Below are 22704 nucleotides of genomic sequence, written 5' to 3' on the forward strand. Positions count from 1 at the left end.
CTTCTACTTCATCGGCAGTCTGGGAAAATAGCTGGTCCTTAGCATCCGCTTCATCAGCCTTCTGCTTTGTAATAAGCGGCCTCTGCTTCATCGGCGGCCCGAGACATAAACTCATCCTCCTGCTGTTGCGCATGTAATCTTGCCTCAACTAGCGCGATGAGCTCACTCAACCTTGACGTGTTGTCATCCTTCTCCATCAACTTCAACACCACATTTGCATAGTACAGGACCAGACTCGCACTCTTCCGGACACTCATTCTTTTTATTCTCCTTTGTCTCTGCCTCTCGCCAATGTCGTGTAGGACCATACAACTACTCTATGAAATTACACTTACGTTTGTCGTATGCTACAAAAGAATACATTAGTGAATTTGTGAAAAAGTTGACAAAATTGTGGACATATGTTATGCACTTACATAATTAATGTCTGGACACACGAAGTAATTCATAGTATCCTCACATATCACAGCACGATTTCCACAGTTACACCGAGGCGGAGACTCCGGTCGTCTTTCTGTGGCAAGGTTCTTCCCTTCCTCAGTCATTGTTGGTGGGTTCGAGGGAGGAGGCACCCATTGCTTAAAACACTCATGTGCGTTCTTCCCGCTCAACCAATTATCGAAAAGAGATACTGAGGGTCAAACTTATTAGGACTGTCAATCCACACGAAAAACACATCAAGTGATCCTACAGGAATGGAACGAAGCATTAGTACACATTGAGAAAACAACACACAACACACAAGTGGGAAACTACGTACGTTAAAACCACCACATGTGTAGAAACAGCGAGCGATCGTGTCTGGATCTTTAGATTAAGCCCAAACCGGTTCACCACAGTCACAATTAGATAGGAAGATCAAGAGGAACATGAGCATCCTTATTAGATGCATCCGTATATAACTCCTAAGGATAACATCTCTTCTGCCACAACGACTTTCGATACACGTCTTTCATCTACGAAACGATTTTATATTAACACAACTATAAAAATACCACAAATGATTTAAACTTATAAATAACATGATACTCATAGTTTTAAAACCCTAAAGACTTTATAAACCCATGATTCACAAACTATCTAACAAACTGTACTCATCATACCAACAATATTATCTTAGAAATCATAACTAATAGTAATATGTGCACAAATCAAAACTAATTAATCAGAATCGTACTACGCAATATACATAACAAATGAATCATTGAGACACCATACCTTCGTCTACAAGCTATACAAATCAAATCAAAGTTTTCCAACTCGAATACGAAGATTGAAACACCTCTCGACGGTACATATGAAGAGGGAAACGAGTGATAGATATGGCCGGACGTAGCTCTCGGCCAGGGGAACTATGATTTATATCGCTTCCTAGCTCGACATCAAGATATGTGGCGCCGAGCTACGGAGCCACGTCAGCGCCGTGTTAGCCCTATCGTGCCAACGCGGGCACGTACCTCGTTACCTCGGCGCCACATATTGGCACCACGCAAAAAGTCTAAATTCGAGATTAAGTCATGCATGGTCTAAACTTGAAAATTCTTTAAAAAAAGAGGCTAAAAACAAAAAAAAAATTCGGGGTCTGCTGCCTGCTGATACATTCATACACACAGACACAGGTAGTCAGGTAGACGATCTGCAGCGGAGGCCCGCCGCGAAACCCAGCACGACCGATCCATCCACCTCACACCGCGTCTTCGTCCAGCTCACTCCCCCGCCGCGCCCCCGCTCCGCTCCCCTCTCTTCCTCGCCGCGGGTCGCGCGCAGCCAGGCGCCGAGCCGCCGACCAGTAACCGACGTATATCTCATCCTTCCCCCTCCCCCCTGCACAGCCCCCTCTACAACTCCCCGATTAAACCCTAGAATCTCCCAACTCCCAAATGCGCGCCCCCACCTAGGCCCCCGAATTCGGCATCCGCTCCGCGGAAGGTACGGGATCTATCGCGCTCTGCTCCCTCTCCTCCTGCGCTGGTCTGGTTCTGATCTAGCTCGAGCTCACCGCGCCGCCGCGTTGGCGTTGTGTATTTCGCCGCCGGTTCTGTGATTTAGGAATGGGAAATTTGGATCCATACCATTAAATCGTTGCCGCTGCTGCTGGTGTCTGTTTGTCTTTGTTTGGGATGCTCGTGCATGGGAATTTCCCCCGATTCGTTTTTTCCGGTGCCGCGCTGGGATGGTTTCAGCCGGAATCGGGTTGGTGCCTCGAATGAACTTTTACTTGTTTGATTAGGCGGAAGCTCTGAGGTTTCCAGGTGATGTTGTGTGCACGCACACACCTGCAACTCAGCTGCTGCGCGTTTCCTGGGCGACTCTGTAGCTGCAAGGTTTTGGTCTGGCGTCGACGACGGTCATGCCATGTGCTACTCTCGTGTAGTCGGGTTGTTTGTTAAGTCACAGTCTCCCACTCTCCCGGGTAGATGCTCTCCAGGACTGGACTTCAGGTGGTCAGGCACTTCTCATTTACGGCTTGCTTGGCTCGGTATCCTTTCAGGCGCTGCTTTTACTGCCTTATCGAAAAGACTGGAGTTTTGTTGCCATCTTTTGCAGAGCCCGAATATAGGACTTTGGCTATCAATGCCTGGGTGGTGAGTTGGGAATGAATTTTTATTTGGCTTCCATGTGCCTCTATGGTTTACCTTTCGTTATGTTTTTAATGGGTTCCTTTTGAGGACCTGAATATTCGATGCAGTTACAATGTCAGAAACAACAGACAAGAGCATCCAATTATTTTACCGCTTTTATTTTCATGGAAGCATCCAATTATTTTACCGCTTTTATTTTCATGGTTATTCCATCTTCGGGACATTATTTAAGCATGAAGTGACTTCTAGATTGCAGTTAATGTTGACTTCCCAATGTTACGTGTCTTGCAGGTGTGCAAGCCAGGGTGCACACAATGAGTGCGGGTTTCAACAAGCAGATACTGGCTCAGAAGCTTTCGAAGCTTAATAGCTCACAGCAGAGCATAGAAAGTATCCTTCTTGCCAGTTTTTCAACCCCTATTAAGTATTAACTTAGCACTTTCTTTTCTGCACGAAGTATTTTTTAATCTTAACTTCTCTGTTCTCATATGAGATATTCTCATATTTTATTAGCTTGTATAGTTGTATGGTTTGCAAAGTGCAAAATCATAGCTTAAGATTACAGGAAAACTCTTTAAAAATTCCAGATCACTGTGTCCATAAATCCCATTCAGTTGATGACCTCTCATGGTTCATTGTGACCAACTAGTGCTTTATGCTAGTCATTCACTGCACCCTGCTTAAGATTGCCACCTACTATTGCTGACTGTGATTATTTTCTCATGTGCTACATTATTTTATCCATTCACGTAATGTCATCCTTAACTAAAGAAAAGCTTTATCACATTGGTGTGTCTTTCATCATCGTTACTGCCAACAAGTTGTAGAAACATGGGATTGCGAGTTTCATGCAGCTCCTGGAGAGAGGAGGGTATCTTTGCTGTACCTTGCAAATGATATTATGCAGAATAGCAGAAAAGAAGGCAATGGATATATAACTGAATTCATGAGGGTCATCCCTGCTGCCTTGAATGAAGTGTTGACTATCAGAGATGATTTTGGGCGGAATGTTCCAAAAAGACTGGTATATTGTTGTTGTACATATCCTTGATATCTATATTCATGCAAGTGCGTTATTACTCATGTTCAAATTGCGGTGTTAGTTATCATCATCACAAATATGCTAACAACTTCATGTCCATATCTATGCGCTTACTTTAGGGGCAAGGTTATTAGAATGGTGATACTCTTTGGGTACAAGATATATAGAACATACATGTGTCCATGAATAGTATTTTTAGCATCTAAGAATGTGTGAAAAAAACAATCATGTTCCAACTTCACTCCTCTCAATCACTTTTTTCTCTTAGGGTTTGTTTGGATGTAGATATTGGAGATATTAGAATTGAATTAGATCCAATACCAAATATGTCTAGTATTGAAAATGGGTTGCAATACAAATTTGTTGTTTGGATATATCTGGAATTGTAATTCTAGCTAATACAGAGGGTCTAGGCTCTGAATTGTGAAAGACGACTTCTAGTTATAGTTTAATACCGAGCAATTGAGCTTTAATTCCAACTCTAAATTCATTAGACAACCAAACAACAGAACTTAGGAATCCTGGTTCCAATTCCCAATTCTAGACTTCAATATCTACATCCAAACGGGGTGTTAAAGCAATTGGGGTTGGGGAATTCGGTGCTTGTGTCACATGCTGGTGATGAAGAAAGGTGGTGTGAAGTATGGAGAACATGAAGCATACTATTCGCCTTAACTTCGTTGGAATGTCCTTGATTCAAAAGTTGGCATATCCATTGTCATGGTTGTCATTGTGTTTGGGACTCATGCCAAGATACTTTGACAGAGCATGGTGCTAATGATATGAGCAAGGCTGACGATGGTTGGTGGGATTTTTGGGGTGGGGGTCGGGAGGAGGAGGGGGGGGGGGCGAGAAAAGGGCAACATAACTCTCTCCCCCCCCTTCCTCGCTCCCAATCCCTCACTCTGTTGGTATATGTTGTTGAAGAGATGGTCATAGGAAGCAAGCCTCGACGTGGCACATATGCTAACGCTAGGATGAGACAACCGAGGTAGAAGGGGCGAATGACATTGCACCATGGAACTCGCTTAACACTGGCCTATCAGGGGGCTCACAGACAAACCCATTGTGTCCTGTTGTTCAATGCCCTAGGTTCAATGTCTCCATAACTTGAATGGTGTGGGTTGATGTTTGGAACGATAGCTGCGATGACATCTTAAATGTTGCCATGACAGAGCTAGGTTCATACTCTAGATCCCAATTAGGTGGACAACTTTGATTATGTTGGAGCGCTTGCATGTCTCTAGGTGGCACATGGTTGGGGGTGGCACGCTCGTTGGAAGAAGGGTTGGCAATAATGGCATGATATCCTCTTATCTATATGTGGGTGTGAGATCTCGGTTCTTAGTGCTGACATCACACATCAATGATTAGTTAGTGCTGAGCCCAATAAATCAAGTGTTGCTTGGATGTCTTGTCTGTTGGACATGCAAAGGCTAGATTGCAAGTTTTTTGTTGAAAAGCAAAGGAGATGAAAGAGTGTTTATTGCGGTTGCTCCTTTTTTTTTGACAAGAACTTTCTTCATGAATGATCCACAACTTCTATTTTGATTGGTGGTTAATTTGTTTGATAGGCTTGCAGGCGGTGCGGGTAATTACCGGAACCCGCTACACCTGCCCCACAATCTCACGTTTGTGGCTCATGTGAAGTAGTTACAATTGTTTTGTGGGCCAAATTACCAACTTAACTGTTTGCTTTGGTCCGCAAGCAATCGTTCTCAACCATTAGAAAGCCTTCATTGATGTATGCTTTGCCTACTTAACTGTCGGAGAGGGAATTCTCCGGCCGGGTGGCGGAGTGCACCCGCCCTAAATCCTAAGATGAGGAAGGAGCTTAAGCGTTTTGCCTGTTAGTTGGAAAATGGGAAGAACACAAGAACACACGAGGATTTAGAGTGGTTCGGGCCGCCGGAGCGTAATACCCTACTCCACTGTGTGTTGGATTGCTGTGGAAACTTGGGAGTCTAAGCCTCCAGATTGAGCTTATCTTGTAACGTCGCATGCCTCCCCTTTTATAGCTAAAGGGGGACATGTACAAGAGTGCTGAGCCCCGACATGTGGGCCCAGGAACATAGCGGATGTAGCTACTGATATCTCCTGCTGGAGCAATCTTCTTGCGCCCTGACACCCGAGATCTTGTATAGTCTCGGCGTGCAGGGGAAGCTTCTCGCACAAGGGATGAGTACAGTGCACCGCGCAGCACGAGCGTACTGTTTCGACAACGGACTGGACAGGTGCATCGTCTGCAGGGTGGCCCTGGCGCCGTCTGCCAGTGGAATGGACAGGACGTAATAAATGTCGTGGGGGCACATCGCCTGTTAGAAGGGCGGACAGGCCGCGCGTCCTCTCCGCAATAAATGCGGAGATCGCGCGGCCCAGAGCCCTCACGTCATGCACCGCCCGCTGGCCTACGTCACGGACAATAAGCCATGTGGCAGTATTAGACCCCTGGCCGAGTGGGGAGCGGAGGTGCTCCGGATAGAGCCTGGACACGCGTCAATACCGGACCCATGCCTAGGTCACGGTACTTCCCCTCCCGGGTCCTTGTTACGGGTGGTCCGGAGCTCTCTTGGTGGGGTCCGAACCCTATCCAATGGCTCCGGGCTGCTTTACTTCGGGGGTCCGGGTTGTGCGTACAGGGGTCCCGTGCCTTCTGGGTCCGACGACGTTGCCTCTGAGAACGCCAACTGCTCACGAGATACCCCTGGGGTTGTTCTCTGCATGGTTAAGGGTAGCTGCGCATGCATCATGCCTTTATACCGTAGTAAGGGGTACCCCTAATCCAGGGTACCGACAGATCCTATTAGGTTAACATGCTCTCGGGTTGCTTGAAACCAACACATGAGCATGGAAGCTGAACATATGTTCATAGATTTGTTGACATGCGATGGGGCGAGGGCGAGACACTTATTGGTTCAAGTGTCTTAACCCTTTAGGGGTCGGGGTAGTCGCTGAGCCTCTAGTTCAGGAGGCACTACCTGCAAACTTGCAACTGGTGCAAGGCCCGACTATGTGTTATTGTACTAACATGTGACAGATCAAGATTATGCGCATGCACGGAAGTGCAACGACTTTTGTGCTCATCCTTTTATGGCGTTTAAAGTAATGAAATCTATTGTATCATGATAGATTCTTGTTTCACCGAGGAAAAACAAGCCATGCCAATCCCAAGCCCAAGCCCAAATATTACCATGTTGTTGATGGGGGAATGATCGCTAAGCTCACTCAAGCCTCGGCGGGCCAGAGCGAATTTGTTGATGTTGCACCCACGAAGTATGGGACGTGCCAAACATTGGGAACTACATGAAACAAGAATACTTTCACGTGGTGATAAAGACAAAGTTGCTCCAAAATATAAGGTTCATGTTATGGATCCTTTGCTTTTAGTAAGTACTAGCTTTTCCCCACCCTATGGGGCCAGGAGGTGCATACTGTAGTAGTCGCTCCTTGCTATGATCCCTCCTACTCCTTGCTATGATCCCTTCTGTCGAGAAGGGTTAGAGAAGTGACTTCGGACGTCGGCAAATGTTTTGGAATTGAAACCGGCCACAGAAGAAACCGAATCCCTAACTCACCATTCTTTCTATCTTACATCGCCATCGAGCCTTGGCTGCAGAGTCATCGGTTTCTAATCGCAATGGGTTTATGTTTTCTTTGGCTTTTCCATTTGCTGTATTCAACCCTGATCTAGATAGATAGTTTGACTTCTATTAGCTGAGAATGACATTCTCAAGTTATGAGAAAGAATGGGTTTTAATGTTTTTCATTTAAAAAGAATGAAGAATATTTTTACCTCTTATCTGAAAACCAATCAAAGCATTTGAATTGCCCAATCCAAACAATTTTGTTCGCTCTTTGAAATAGCAAAATTATGTGCATCTCATGTGTTTGTACAACAATTGGAGGTACAACTACAGAGTGCATGACCAGAGAATTGGGCCCTTTAAAAGTGGTAAGATCTTTGGTGCAAGAAGGGACTATCCATATCATCTTGACTTGCTTCTGCTTGCCCTCTTTTTCTTTAAGAATATCTAGTCGTGTTCTTCTTTTATCAGTATCAAATAGAACATGCTAAACAATATCTTCATGGAAGCCCATGGTTTAGAGGAAAATCGTATTGATTTTTTTGAAACTATGTGCTGTGGCTCGAATCCATAGTCAATCCTATTTTCGATAGGACAAGTTGACAATTAAATCCAATTTTTCCCATTATTTGATTGTCCATAATAGTGTGGAAAGAAAGCCCGGAGGAACAATGGCTTGGCCTTGTGTTTCTCGCCCCTTTGCCTTAGGATTCGTTAATTCTCTTTCTCGATGGAACGAGGAGGGGGTAGAACTTAGCGGTTGAGTGTCACCTTGACTTGGTGGAAGTCATCAATTCGAGCCTGATTATCCCTAAACCGTGAGTTTTTCTATTTTGACTTACTCCCTCGCCATGATCGAACGGGAGTCGGGAATGTATAAGAGGCTTGTGTGATTGACGTGATAGGGTGGGGTTGGCTATACTGTTGATGGCGAACTCTAGGTTAATAATCTAAACCTCATGGATACAAGTTATCCTTGGAAGGAAAGACAACTCAGAATCTACTTTGTCTATGAATAAGGAGTTCGAAAAGGCGTACACATAACAGACTCGGTACCTAGGTCAATGAGTTCAGTGGAGAATTCCGTACGAAAAGGAGCAAGAAAACATATGCGCTTTAGCAACAAAGCACTCGTCCCTCGTTTTTTTGCTTGGGAGCTAGATCTCTACCTCTTATTGATCGAAAACTAGTGACACTTATTTCTTTTCTTGATAATTGAAAAGTTAGTTTGAATTCATTGATTTGTTGATGTCTGTGTATGCCACATTTCACTGGCCAACAAAAATGACTAAATGCTAATTGCTAAAGCTAGAACGAAAACCGAGGAAGCAAAAAGGATAACTTGTATCTAGCAGAAGTAATAGAAGTGAGGATTCCTCGTACCTAGCAATGCTAGGCTCTACAGAAAGGACATCAGCGAGCCCTTCGGAGATGGTGTTGATGATCCATTTCCGCATGACGTAATCCATGCAGACCCAATCGGGTACAGAAACGTTGGAGACGACATGACCCTCAAGGGATAACACAAATTAATGTATTGGTTAATTGGACACACACGCACATGCACACGCTCGCGCGCACGCCCGCCTTATCTTCTGGTTTGGTACTTTTCTACTTCGAGAGCTCACATGATTTACATGGATATAATAAGTAGGGCTGGGCAAAAAACCCGTAACCCGAACCCGGAATACCCGAACCCGAAATACCCGAAACCCGAATTTCGTTCGGGAATTTCGAGTAGCAAGTTGCAAAACCAGAATTTATTTTGGGTAATTCGGGTATCATAATCGGGTACCCGAAATACCCGAACTTTCATGTGTCATGTACTCATGTCATTCTTAATTATTAATTTGTGCATCTATAATTATGTGTAAGTGTGCATGACTTGTGATTGTAGATTGCTTGTGTTTTTTATGTCCATGTATATCATTATTCAAACTGTATTTTTATACTAATTTAATAGGGTGCATGTGTTTATATGAAGTTGACACAACCGTTCGGGTAGTTCGTGAATACCCGAACCCGAAATTCCAGGTACCCGAATTTTCGGGTATTGTAAAACCCGTTGTAATTTCGGGTATTGATTCTCAAAAACCGAAATTTTAAATACCCGAATTATCCGGCCCGAAATTTTCGGGTAACCCGAACGCTCACCCCTAATAATAAGTCACGCTTGGGTTGCTTTAATGGTAGTCTTTATATTTTCTCTTTCGCTAGATTAGATAATTAACTTATTTTGCTTAACCCAAGAAGAAATTGGATTGACTCATTTTTCATTTTCTATTGGTGCCGACCGAAAGAAAATGAAATAAAGTGAGGATTAACAAGAGCAGCGAATAGATTCTAGAATTTCATCTTTTCTTTCACCTCCCTGATCGAGGTCAAGGTTTTCTTCTGAAAAATAGAAACACTTACACTTTCTTGCTTGGAAAAGAAAGAATATCGTCGAAGTAAACCAATCTAGCTTGTATTTGCCTAATCTAGATGATGGCTCCCTAAAGCCAACAAATTCAAATCATTTAACCTATGATGAGTAGTAGTTTCAAATAGGATTGAATCGATGTACTTAAGCTACACTTATGAGATTGAACCACCTAGTGGAAATTAGGAGAGCTGAAGTTTAATCCAAGACCAGGAAAGCACCATCTATATCGGATAGACTGTGATGGTGTAGCTTATGTGTCACACTAGGTTTTTTTCCTGTCGTAGTAAAGAATCGTCAATAATGGTGTTCTAGTGCATTGTAGATTCTAAAAAAAACTCGACCTGTGCATTGTTCTCTCTCTCGAATACCCAGGAGAGCTACATATCATTATATTAATAGAAGATGAATGTACAGAGTAAACAAGGCCAATAGGCCAGAACCGAAGAAGAGACACAACAGAAACGACCTGTGCATTGTAGATTCTTATCCAAGACTTGTATCATTTGATGGGTTGTTATGTATCGATGCTAAAGCCATACTTGAGAACACAATCCCTAGCAATCAATTCTACTTAGTTTAGGTATTCAACTGGCTGATGGGGCCACACATGCAAAAAATGGCATGCATCAAGAAGAACATGAACGCTCCGTGGGGGAGGCCGTGGGCGACAACGGCAGGATGATCTTAGGTGAGGTCACATTAGTGTTCTCCAAGGCCATCGTCATGGTGTTTTGATCTAGAGAAATTACAACGGAAAATGACGCTACGTATTATTGAGAAAGGGCTGCAGGGTAATGAAAGGAGTTGTCTAACATACAATATCAGTGGCAATGCAATCCTTACTAATACTACGGACGCTGCCTTGGGGATGTTGCCTCCCTTCCCTCCGGCGAACAATCACCAGCCCAGGAATTATGATGATCATGAGAAGAGGGAATTGGCGGGATTCTCATCCTCGGTGTTCGGGCGATCCCCCTGATAGGCGGCGGTCGATCCATCTCCGGTTAGGACCACAACCGCCACATGGGAGGGGAGGAGTCTCGCGTGCCACTGGGGTGTCGGACGCGTTGCCCCCTGTTCCCTTGGTGGCACCGCCGGGACATTCATTCATCTTGAAGGGCGCGGGACAAGCTGCTGAGGAGATCCTGAGAGAGGCCACGACTTTTCGATGCAGTTTGCCGGGACCCCAGGAGGAAGACGAACATTTCCCTAGAAGTGGACCCCGATGACAATGGGAGTGGTTCACACGGGTTGCTGATCCCCCCAGGATAATTTCGCCCCAACCTTTGGTGACTGGGCCGCTGGAATTGCTTGGGCTAGGATCGCCTCTATTATTGGCCCTTCCTGTCTCCGCTCTCCCCCCGGCTGGATCTGTCCTTGGGCCGCCTGAGACGGTCTGCTCGTCTGAAGCTTGAACGATAATTTGAACTTATGTTCCTTGTTTTTTTCTCAAGCAAGCTTGCATTTATCTGTTTATCTATAGATTTTTTTCTCATTATGATAATATACATTTCAGTTTTTTATTATAAGGCGTCCAAAGGTTATGAACTTGCCATAGAAAAAGTATTCCAAATAATCTTGACAAGGTGTGTGTATATTGATAGTTTTGCCTTCCGTTCTAAACATAAGCAACAAAAAACATAAACAAACAATCTACTTGTACCAGGGTTTTCGTATTGGAGGGAATCACGCCAAATGTGTTAGATGTTTATGCATGTGTCCTTGTTGTATTCGTTCTCATATATAGAGTCCTTCTACACGGTCTCTATCCTGTATCAGTGTATATATTTGGGCCTAGTACCCTCATATATTGAATATAATGCAATTCGTAACATGGTATTCAGAGCCAATTTTTAGGGTTAGGATTTTTTCCTTCTTTATGATTTTTCTCACATGTTGCATTTGCACGTGTTACAGTCTCACGCAAGGACGCTCGATGCTCTGCTGTGTTTCGCTTGTGTGTATAGTCGCTCTCCTAGATCTGGTTTTGATCAGATCTGGTTCTAACAGTTTTCGTTAGGTTTCAGTAAAAATTGCAGTTTGGCCCACTTTTCTTTTGCGCTCTTGTCGTCGTCCGTAGCTGCTCCACTTTGCACTCCCGGCGTCAACTGCTACTATGGCCCCTTCTTTGACCTCTTCGCCTGGTGCTTTTTAATTGCACTAATTACCATGATGAGGTACCATGCATGCGTATGCACATGCGTGGTTTGCACCTTTGGGAGTTCCTCACTGGTGATCTACCATGTCCTTCTTGTTCTACTGCTCCTACATCGCATATAATACTAGGGAAGGCTACTAATGAGGAGTTGCTTCCATACTATGAGGTGTTGCCGATAAGTTTCCATTAGCGTCCCCACGATGTCTCTCTCAGGGCAGCAACTATGGTCATGGCGTCAGTGACGGCACCAACTTTCGGCGGACACCACTACTACTGTGAGCCATGGTCGCCATCCGTGCCATTTGGAGCTCAAATTTCCTCGTTGTGATGAGAAGTCTGATCGCTTGCCTTGGCTCAACATCTGTGGCTAATGGCAACTTCTTTCGGGGTCACCGAACCCTGGAGGATGAAAAGGTGTGTCTCTTCACCTCCCGATGATACAATGGGTGAATGATACTACTAGATGGAACATGATTTTTAGGATCATGTCTTGGCTGTGTTTCGTCAAATGCGTGAACCTATGCCTCGGGACACCCATGTGCTCAAATGCTTTGGGTCGATGGAGGACTATTGGCACCATTTTCTTGCCCTACTTTGCCGCTGTGAGAGCCTCACACCCTTAGTAACCGGGAACCGGGAACTTGACCACGTTCCTCGTTCCTGGAACGTTCGTTCCGTTTCGGGGATGTGGGAACAATCTCGTTCCAGTAGTGTTAAATCCTAGTTTTTGTAGCGTACCGCGTACCACGTTCCCGTTCCTTGACCCCATCGATCCGGAAACCTGGTTACTAAAGTCACACCGCAACATCAGCCTGATCTCGTCATCACTGATCTAGGGCAGCCGCTGTGCTCTGTTGCACCACTAAAAAAAGATCGAAACCGTTCCTTTGCACATCATTTTGCGATCCCTCTTAGATATAGGTGCAATTGTGCAAGTTATTATCAATAATCCGTCCGAACTCCGACCAAGTATCAATTAGCTGGCATGTTAGCACCCATCCTACTATCTGCATTATTGTCCTGCACTTTAGCATCTATCCTACTTTCTGCATTATTTTTTCTTGTACTTGCCCTGGGGAAACCTTGTGCAAAAATCAGAAAGTGGTTGCATACTCATGTAAGTTTTAGCTCCATAGTACTCAATCACTTGTGATGATAACCTGTGGATTTATACTTGCTTCCTAACATTTTTTTGTTTCATCTTGTCAAGGGCATTGAGCCCTCGAGCGGCTGGACGCGACTACGTAGTTTGTAGCCGCTATCAGTCTTCTCTGGCGAGGGGTTCCTTAGCCGCAGGCTTAGAGAATGCAAGGAGATAGGAGATTAGAGATAATACTTTTCTTATTCCTCATGTCTCACGGTTCCACTATAAATAGGCCACCTGCTTGACCAACTAGGCAACAACTAATTAGGCACTTACTTATTTGGTAACCAATCCCCCTACCATTAAGGCCTATCAATTTAGCCATCAATCTAGCCACTTTCCTTAGTCGTGCATTCCTTATGCGCACTGCTGTTCGCGCCCACCGTGGATGCCCGCGCCTCAGCTCTCCTGGCGTTGTGGGCCTGCTGTTGGCGCGCATAGGTGCGGCCCCCACATGACCTCTCCCCCCTCGAGGTCTAGCTCGTCCTCGAGCTGAAAATCTGGGTACGTGGCGCGAAACTTGTCGAGGTCCTCCTAGATTGCCGAAGTCGCCGGTTCGCCCCGCCAATGGACCAGCACCTGTTGAACACCACGCGCCAAGCGAGCGTGGTTGACCTGAGCCGGCTCCGGAACAACCGCCCCATGATGGATGTCGGGCAGGGGTGGTGGGGCTGATGGCGGTGTGCCCACATACTTCTTCAAGGTGCCCACGTGGAATACACCATGAATGCGGCCCTGTGGGAGCAGCTCCAGGCGAACGGTGACGTCGTTGATGAGCTCAGTGACGTGGTATGGCCCCAGGAAGCGGGGCTTCAACTTGCCCATTGTCTGTTGGGGCGGCAAGGACGGGGCGCGTTGGCGTAGACGAAGGAGCGCCCAGTCACCGACCGCGTAGGTCACTGGCTTGTGTTGCTTGTCATAGCGGTGTTTCTGCACTGCCTGTGCCTACTCGAGGCGATAGCGCACATCTGCGAGGAAGCCCTCACGCTCCTCCATGTCGCGTGCGACCGCATCAACCCTTGTCTTCCCAGGCTCATACGAGCGGATGGAGGGTGGGTCACGACCGTACACCACCCGGAACGGTGTCTCCCGGAGCGAGGATTGGTATGCCGTGTTGTACACATATTCGGCCCATGGGAGCCAGCGAAGCCATTGTCGAGGACGGTCGCCGGTGAAGCAGCGGAGGTACATAATGATGACGTGGTTGGTCGCTTCTGTCTGCCCGTCTGACTGGGGATGGAAGGCGGATGACATGTGCAGCTTAGTGCCCATGAGTCGAATGAGCTCACGCCAGAACGCCGAGGTGAACACCGGGTTGTGGTCGGACACCATGGACTATGGCAATGCCATGGAGGCGCACAATGTTGGTGAAGAAGGCCTGCGCCACTGACTAAGCGGTGTATGGGTGGTCGAGGGCGATGAAGTGGCAGTACTTGCTGAAGTGGTCGACGACAGAGAGGATCACCGACTTCCCGTTGACACGGGGAAGTGCTTCAACGAAGTTGAGGCCAATGTCTGCCCAGACGATGGTGGGGATTGGTAGGGGCACGAGGAGACCTGCCGGGTGAAGGTGCTCAGATTTGTACCGCTGGCAAGTGGGACATGCCCGCACAAAGTCCTGCACAACACGACACATGTTGGGAAAATGGAAGTCGCGTCGGAGCCGTTGTAGGGTGCACTGGACGCCCTCATGTCCATCTTCATGGACAGTTGCCACAACCTCCTGCAGAAGGGGCGAGGACGGTGGGATGTACAGACGCCTGTCGTAGAGGACCATGTTGTCGGCCACTGCCCATGGAGCAGCGTGTGTGCCTGTGTTGATTTCGTCGTGGAGGGCGGCCAGGGCGGGGTCAATGGCCTAGGCGTGGCGGAGCCGGCTGATGAAGTCGAAGCGGGGCGCCAAGATCGCCTGTAGAGCCCCGTGTCGTCCTTTTCGGTGTCGCGGCGCGAGAGGGCGTCGACCATCGTGTTCGTTGCTCCCGACTTGTATTCGACGGAGAAGTCGAAACCGAGAAGTTTGCCCACCCAATGATGCTGAGGGATGGTGGCTAGGCGCTGGTTGAGGAGGCACTTGAGGCTGTAGTGGTCCGTCTTGACGACGAAGAGGCGCCCCCCACAGGTACGACCTCTAATGCCGCACGACAAGCACAAGCCCGATGAGTTCCCGCTCATATGCCGCTAAAGAGCGATGGCGGGGTGCCATCGGTCGGCTTAAGAAGGCAATCGGATGAGCCTCCTGTATGAGTACGACCCCGAAGCCATGGGTCGACGCGTCGCACTCGACGACGAAAGACTTGGTGAAGTCCAGTAATGTTAGCATTGGTGGGGACGTCACAGCCCCTTTGAGGGCGCTGAAAGCGGAGGTCGCGTCGTCGGACCATGCGAACCCCTCCTTGAGGAGGGCCGTGAGGGGTGCTGTAGTGGCGCCATAGTTGTGGACGAACTTACGGTAGTAGCCCGCCAAACCGAGGAATCCACGCACGGTCTGTGCTGACCGTGGTTGAGGCCAGTCGTGGATGGCCTGGACCTTTGCAGGGTCCATAGCGACGCCCTCCGCCGAGATGACGTGGCCCAGGTAGGCGACGGAGTCGACGCCAAATGAGCACTAGTACCTCTTCACAAAGAGGCGGTGCTGGCGCAGGGTGTCGAGGACGGCGCGGAGATGCCTCAGGTGGTTCGCCCAAGAGTTATTATCTATCAAAATGTTGTCAAAGAAGGCAAGCACAAACTGGTGAAGGTAGGGGCGCAATACGTCGTTCATTAGAGCCTAGAATTTTGCTGGGGCGTTGCACAGCCCGAACGACATCACCAGGAACTTGTAGAGGCCGTCGTGGGTACGGAACGCCTTTTTTTGGACGTCCTCCGGCCGCATCCGTACTTGGTGATACCCCGACCGTAGGTCCAGTTTGGTGAAGAGGCGCGCCCCAAGGAGCTCGTCGACGACCGGGATCGGAAATGCATCCTTGACCGTGAGCGCGTTCAACGCGCGTTAGTCGACGTAGAAGCGCCACGACTCGTCCGGCTTCTTGACGAGGATGACTGGAGATGAGAATGCCGAGTCGCTGTGGCGGACGATGCCCTGCACAATCATGGAGGTACACTGTCGCTCAAGTTCGTCCTTGTGAGCTGCAGGGTACCTGTACGGTCGTACCACCACCGGGAATGAGCCAGGCTTGAGGACGATGTTGTGGTCGCAGCTCCGCGTCGGAGGTAGGCCGATCAGCTCGGCGAAAATGTCGGTGAAGGTGTTCAACACCCCGTCGACGAGGGTGTCATCCGCTGTTGCGGCGAGGAGAATCGGCGCGGATGGAGGGTCTACGCCACTCCATCGAACGTCGCGTCCCTCCCACTGGAACACCATGGTCCGAGCGTTGAAGTCCTAGGCAATAGGCCCGAGTGTGGCCATCCATTGCGTGCCGAGGACGACGTTGTACCCGGCTAGGGGCATTACGAAGAGGTCGACGCAGAACACCAAGCCACTTATGTCGACCTGGGCCCGACGGACTTCCGGGCAGTCCACACGCTCATCATTGGCCACCATTGCCATGAGTCGTGGTCGCAGCTCGATGGTGAGGCCCGAGCGCCGTGCAGCCCCTCCCCAATGAAGCTGTGAGTCGAGCCCGTGTCAATGAGCGCGGCGAAAGTAGCGGCGGCCACTTGCAGTTGTACAGTGTTGCAGACGGCCACCTCGGCGACGGCGTGTAGGAAGAACACCGGCGACTACGTGTTCTGATCATCCGTAGTGGTGGCATCGTCGGCAAGGTCCAACTCGACGCCATGGATGTAGAAGATCCGCTTACAGACACGGTTGTGCCCCTGCATGTAACACTCGTTGCAGTTGAAGCTAAGGCCTTGTCGGCGGCGCTCCTCTTGCTCCTACATGGACAGGCGCTTGCGCCCATCCGCCATGATCGCGGGCGCGGCTGCCCTGTCGACTGGTGGAGCAGGTAGGGCGACTCGCGGTGCCGGGGCTACTAGTAGGCCACGTGACGCGACCTTGGGAGATGTTTGTGTATAATGCTCCCGGAGCTCCAGCTGGCGCGCCAGGCTCATGGCAGCCGCGATGGACTGCGGGTTGTGGACCTGGACGTCGAGGCTGAGCGGAGGAAGGAGACCCCATGTGAAGAGCTAGACCCGTTGCGCCTCCTCGAGGGGTCCTGCACGGGGGAGGAGCGCCTGGAAGCGGTCCTGATAGTCCGCGACGGAGCCCGTGCGACGGCAATCAGCTAGCTTGAAGAGGGGCGTGGCGCGGAGAGGGGGGCCGTAGCGCAGGTTGAGCCACTCCTTGAACCGGCACCACGATAGAGTACCCTCGTCCGACTGGACTTGGATGTACCACATCTACGCCCCGCCATCCAAGTTGTAGGAGGCCATCCAGACCTTCTCCATGATGCGCTGCTGATGAAAGTATGATTCGCAGCGGTTGATGAAACCAAGGGGATCGGTCTTATCATCGTACTGGGGAAAGTCCAGCTTCTGGAACCTTGGTGGCCGGTCATTATGGTGCTCGCCGGAGCCGATCTTGATGCCGGGGGAGGACGTGCCGTCGACTGTGAGGTTGGCGATGGCCTGGGCATTGGCTGCGACGGACTTCTGTAGCGACTTGAGGGCCTCAGCGTGGGCCTTGAAGTCGTTGGCACTACTCATGGCTGGATCGCACGTTGCAACAGCGGCTGGGGTTGGTGATGAGGTGGCCGCAGGCTTAGGGAGATAGGAGATTAGAGATAATACTTTTCTTATTCCTCATGTCTCACGGTTCCACTATAATTAGGCTACCTGCCTGACCAACTTGGCAACAACTAATTAGGCAATTACTTATTTGGTAACCAATCCCCCTACCATTAAGGCCTATCAATTTAGACATCAATCTAGCCACTTTCCTTAGTCGTGCCTTCCTTATGTGCACTGCTGTTCGCGCCCACCGTGGATGCCCGCGCCTCAGCTCTCCTGGCATCGCGGGCCCGTTGTTGGTGCGCATAGGTGCGGCCCCACATGACACATCTCAATTTTTTTTCTCAATGTTACAGATTGACATATGGGAAGACCGTAAAATATTTGATACTCAGGCACAAAGCCTCAAAGATGACTTTTTCAGAAGGTTAAAGGACATTAGAAACAAATTGGTAAGTGAGTTGATTTATTTCTATTTATGACCCTCTGACCTCCATTGAGGTGTACAATCATGGTTTCCATATGCACAGAAAAATACGGGCAGTGAGCTGCTGGAGAAGGTTGTCTCTAGCTACAAACATGTCCTGAATGCTCCTATGGATGAGGATACTCTGATGCGAAAATGCCAAGCAGCTCTTATCAATTTTGATGAACTCAATAAAACGTATGGAAACAACTCTGTTTTAGGTAAGCTATATGTATTCTAATAGTCCGTTTGGATGCAGGTATTCAGCCTCAGAATTCAGAATTGGTATTGGACAGCTTGATTACCGTTGTTTGGATGCACAAGAATTTGGCACTGGAATTTGAGTCCAGTACCAACTCGACATTCACTTCACCTGTGCCCCCTTGCCACCAATTCGGAGCCTCACCCCTCCGTTTTGTGGGGAATTAGGCCACTAGGAAAAAAAAACTTCGGCCTTTCAATTCTGTGTTCTGTACATCCAAACAGATATCGAGTTTGATGGTTTCTATGATTCCAAAAGTCAATTTTATGGCCATCCAAACAACGGATTTCAATTGTGTTCCATTTCAATATCAAGGCTGATTTGGTATTCTCTCCAATTCAATTCCTTCCCTTCCAATATCAACATCCAAACAAAGCCTAAGGATATTCTCACATGTCCTGTCATTATTTACTAGTTAATATGTAGCTCATAGCATGCAGAAACTAGTGATTATGTGGAGTTATAGTTTGGTCTGCAAGTTCTTCACCTCAGTTGCGGTGCACCACATATGCAGGGTTTTCACAAAACCAACAAACTACCATGGTCTCAAGCATAACACATTGATGTTTATCTGTGCATGGGTTTGCTGGGTTTTAGCAGGAGCTAAGGAGATCGGTAGTATGGGCTTAGTTGCTGCCCTGGGCGAGGTCGGGTCTAGTTTCAGTACTACTATGTAATTCCCTTCGGGATAATGTGGGTCTTTGGGAGATTTGCTCTGCAACATCTCCTCTTTTGTAATGTCTCCTTTCCTCTTTAATATATAAGATGCGCAGTTCTCCTGCGCGTTCTCAAAAAAAAAACTGTGCATGGGTTTGTTGTATCTAGGTTGATGTAGCTAATGTGCAAATGGTTTGCATCACACCTGTGTTGCAACTGAGACATCCTTGAGCCTAGATGGTTTGTATAAAGAGATGCACTGTACGTTAAAAACCCTCATTTCCATCTTTAGCAAGAGGATGTCCAGTGACTAGATTTATTGTGTTTCAGCCCTATGCCCTGATGGCATTGTCAATGGGACTTCTCCGCAATTTCTACCTTGAGTTGCTTCATAACAGATACAGAAATTGGATTCTTCCACTACGTAGTTTCTTCAGCCTTAACTAGATTCAGGGGTTGGTGTCATGTTCTTTCCTCTGAAATTTGGGCAGCAAGCAAAATGACCTATGCTTTTGACGGCCCTTTCATACTCACTGTTGGTTTATAAGGGTTATGACAAACAACTTCAAGCTTCGCTTTGTGACAACAATGAATGGTTCCCATGGCTTTTGAGGGCACACGCTAGATAAAGCCTAAACAAGTGAAATTGAATATCATATGCCACACGGTGTGCTATGGGAAATTGATTCATAGCCTCATAGGTGGGCTTGGGCTCGACACAACCCAATTGTTATCCCAACGTCAGTCCAACCTGCTTAGATCCAGCTAATTTCAATGAGGTTGCAAGGTAATATAACTAGACCGATTGTCTTTTTGGTGTAGCTTGAATTTTCTGTTGCATGTTGGCAGGTAGCAGCAATCAATCGGAATTTATGCAGGGGGTGCAGGAACAACACAACATTCTCAGAAACTCCATTGAACAACTCAAATTGTCAGAATCACTCAGGGCCACTCTGATTTCTCATTTGAAGGAAGCGCTGAATGAGCAGGTGCTGAAGCAAATAACTCTGTAAGGCCTGTTTTATTTGTTAAATGGATCTGGTGCTCACCGCGGTTCTTTTATTTTCAGGAGCTCAAAGTGGAACAAGTCAGAAGCCTGCTTCAGGTAATTTTCTTCAACCAGCATTGCTCTTTTTATGATCAAACTTTAATTTGTGGATTCCTAACCACAATACAGTGTATGGAGTTCATTTTTGAAAAAAAAACATTGCTATCTCACTTATGCTTCTCAATGGATAGAACTTTTGTACTGTAGAATATACTTACAATTTACTTCACCTTTATGTGTTTTGGGGCCATCTGTTTTGGGTTTAATGAGACTGAGTCCCCTTAGTAAAATGGCCTCATACTACAGGGCTGACTGGTACCTGTAACCTTTGAGTCTAACAGTTATGGCTCTTTATGTTAGGGAAAGAAGCAGTGCACCAGATTACTAATGCTTTTTTGTCATGAATCAGGCAGCTCAGCCTCGATTCAAGAGAGCTGCTGAGCTCTGCGTGGGGCTTGGAAGCAACATGGAAATGCATGAGCCATCAAATCAAGGGCATAAGAGGTCTAGCCTCTCTGATCCACTTAGTACTGTTGCTCCAGGAGCTGAGAAGTCTCTTCAAAAGGGACAGTCAAGTGCAGTGTTGTATTCACAGGAGGGAAATGGTTTTGAGCACATCATGACAGAGACAAAGCTTGCTGCAGGTGATGCTTCAGACAATATACGTGGTGGTGATTTGCCTTCACAAGTGAATGGGGGCAACACCAAGCTGAAAATAGAAGAGCACACTTCTGGTAACAAGAGGCAGAAGCTAGAGGATGACACAGATATTTCTCAGCCTCAATCACAGTCACCGCCACCGCCACCCCCATTCCCTCATCCTGACGCATTCGAACCACCACCACCACCACCACCTGAGGTTCCTCCATCACCAGAGCCTAGCCCACCACCACCGCCAACTTCACCGCCACCCAATATGATCCCCCCGCCGCCGCCGGCAATGCCACCCCAAATGATCTCACATGTACCACCTCCAGCTGGTACATTTGTACCTTTTCCTGCTGGACCACCTGGTCCAATGTATTCCAGCTACCCACCTTTTACTCCTGTGGTCAACTTCCCCATAACCAGCCCACCAGCTGGTTTCCCTAGTCCAAGCCCGCCTCCGCCTTTTCAAGGATTAGTGGGTACATTCTATGGCCCTCAGTTCCCCACCGCACCCCCACCAGCAGACAGGAAATGAGTGTAGTAACCTACCGGCAGCCCCCCTCATCATACTAGTTTATTTCCCCTTTTCAACAGAGAATATGACTCGGGGGGTGGGGGGGGGGGGGGGGGGGGGCGCTCCATCAGCATGTGTTGTGGAGCTCAGAAGATTGTTGTAAATTTAGCCAGTCAGTGCGCAGCAGTGAATTTTCTGAACTAGTTGTGGTCTTGGTCCTGGAGTAGAAGTGTAGAACCTGTAGATTTCGACTGCTAGAGAGAATTAGGGATTCTGAGAGCCGAGAACAAATGCCTGCGACAGATTAATAATAAGTTGTGGTCTTGTTGGAGTAAAAACTGTAGATTCCCACAGCTTAGAGAGAGAGCATGGAACTCGGTAGCATGACATGTTGTAACTCATGTACAATTGTGTTCATTGCCAGATCATCCGAGAACATGTACATGTTCCCGTGATGTTTTGAGCGTGTAATTCTGTTGTTCTGTGTAAGATATGGCTTGAGCCGCTGTCGATGGTTGAAACTTTTTGCTCTCGGTTATTGTATTGCCAGTAGTACCTTTTTGCGTCTACTTATCGCACGTGTTCCCAAGTAATGTTCCTGGCGGCCAAAAAAAAAGCATCTCAGCACGAGGACAGAGAGCACACTAGTACAGTACCCTTCACAAGCAGTACAGATGTCCTGATTCTTGCCTATTTTCGCCTAAAACGAGATGATAAATCTGAAACAGACACATCCTAAACCACTCGTGAGCTTGAGTACAATTCTTGCTTATCTTTGGCTAAAACCGGACGATAGGCTGAAACAGACAGTTGCTTCTTCTCGTTCACAGCCTCGTGCCTCGACCCATCGCAGAGCCGTGTTGCCCTTCCTCGCGCGCCGACAAGGCATAGCCTCATTTTCATCACCCCATAGGCCAGTAGGAGAAAACGTTTCGCATTGACCAAGGCAAACAGAGAGAGGGAGGGGGTGATGTGCACGTCCGTGGGCACATCCGTGCGTCGTGGACTCTAAAATAGGCTTTGACCCATCAGAGTAGACGGCTTCGTGGGTCGCCGTCACGAGCACCCGCAGAGTCGTGATTCGTGAATCATAGGCAGCACCACAATAATTGCAGAGCACGCGCGATTCGTCGGAGGAGAGGTACGTGTGACCACGGGCCCGGTTGCGGCTTTTTCCTGGCACGGCCCACGAAGCAGACTCCCTCCTCGCACACTTTTTCTCGTGGCCTGCTGGGCCCCGCTCGCTACACAGGAAAAATGAGACCACAAGGTTGATAGCATATAGTTGGACCATATGACGATGGGTCGTCTTTGGACCATGTCATGGTGGTTTCCAAAAAGGTGATGACGACCCGTACGTCGGTACGTGCGCGCGCGCCCCTTTTATTTTACTTTATTTTATTCCGATCGAGGAAATCCCACACCACACCAAACAAAGCTTTCCGTTGACAAGCCGTGCAGTATCCAAACAAAACCTCTGAATAATTGATTGATTGACCATTG

At 47.9% G+C, this 22704-nt stretch overlaps 1 protein-coding gene across 1 annotated transcript; it reads left to right on the forward strand.

Annotated features, from left to right (window-relative positions):
- The first annotated feature begins 1577 nt into the window (after nucleotides 1-1577).
- Nucleotides 1578-21750, forward strand: LOC100384037 (zinc finger homeobox protein 4). Its single transcript, XM_008675029.4, has 8 exons — nucleotides 1578-1929; nucleotides 2874-2972; nucleotides 3359-3606; nucleotides 17963-18058; nucleotides 18137-18293; nucleotides 19841-19980; nucleotides 20061-20096; nucleotides 20449-21750. The coding sequence occupies exons 2-8, from the start codon at nucleotides 2897-2899 to the stop codon at nucleotides 21220-21222; spliced, it is 1527 nt and encodes a 508-aa protein (XP_008673251.1). The 5' UTR covers nucleotides 1578-1929; nucleotides 2874-2896; the 3' UTR covers nucleotides 21223-21750.
- Nucleotides 21751-22704: the final 954 nt, after the last annotated feature.

This window comes from Zea mays, chromosome 3, assembly GCF_902167145.1.
Source record: "Zea mays cultivar B73 chromosome 3, Zm-B73-REFERENCE-NAM-5.0, whole genome shotgun sequence".
In the NCBI taxonomy this organism is placed as follows: Eukaryota; Viridiplantae; Streptophyta; class Magnoliopsida; order Poales; family Poaceae; genus Zea; species Zea mays.

Excerpts from the sequence above, each read along its gene's own strand:
- LOC100384037 (XM_008675029.4), top strand. The coding sequence starts at position 2,897 with ATGAGTGCGGGTTTCAACAAGCAGATACTGGCTCAGAAGCTTTCGAAG. Across the intron at positions 2,973-3,358 it reads CTCACAGCAGAGCATAGAAA|CTTTATCACATTGGTGTGTC; the intron begins GTATCCTTCTTG and ends ACTAAAGAAAAG. Across the intron at positions 19,981-20,060 it reads AGGAAGCGCTGAATGAGCAG|GAGCTCAAAGTGGAACAAGT; the intron begins GTGCTGAAGCAA and ends TTTTATTTTCAG.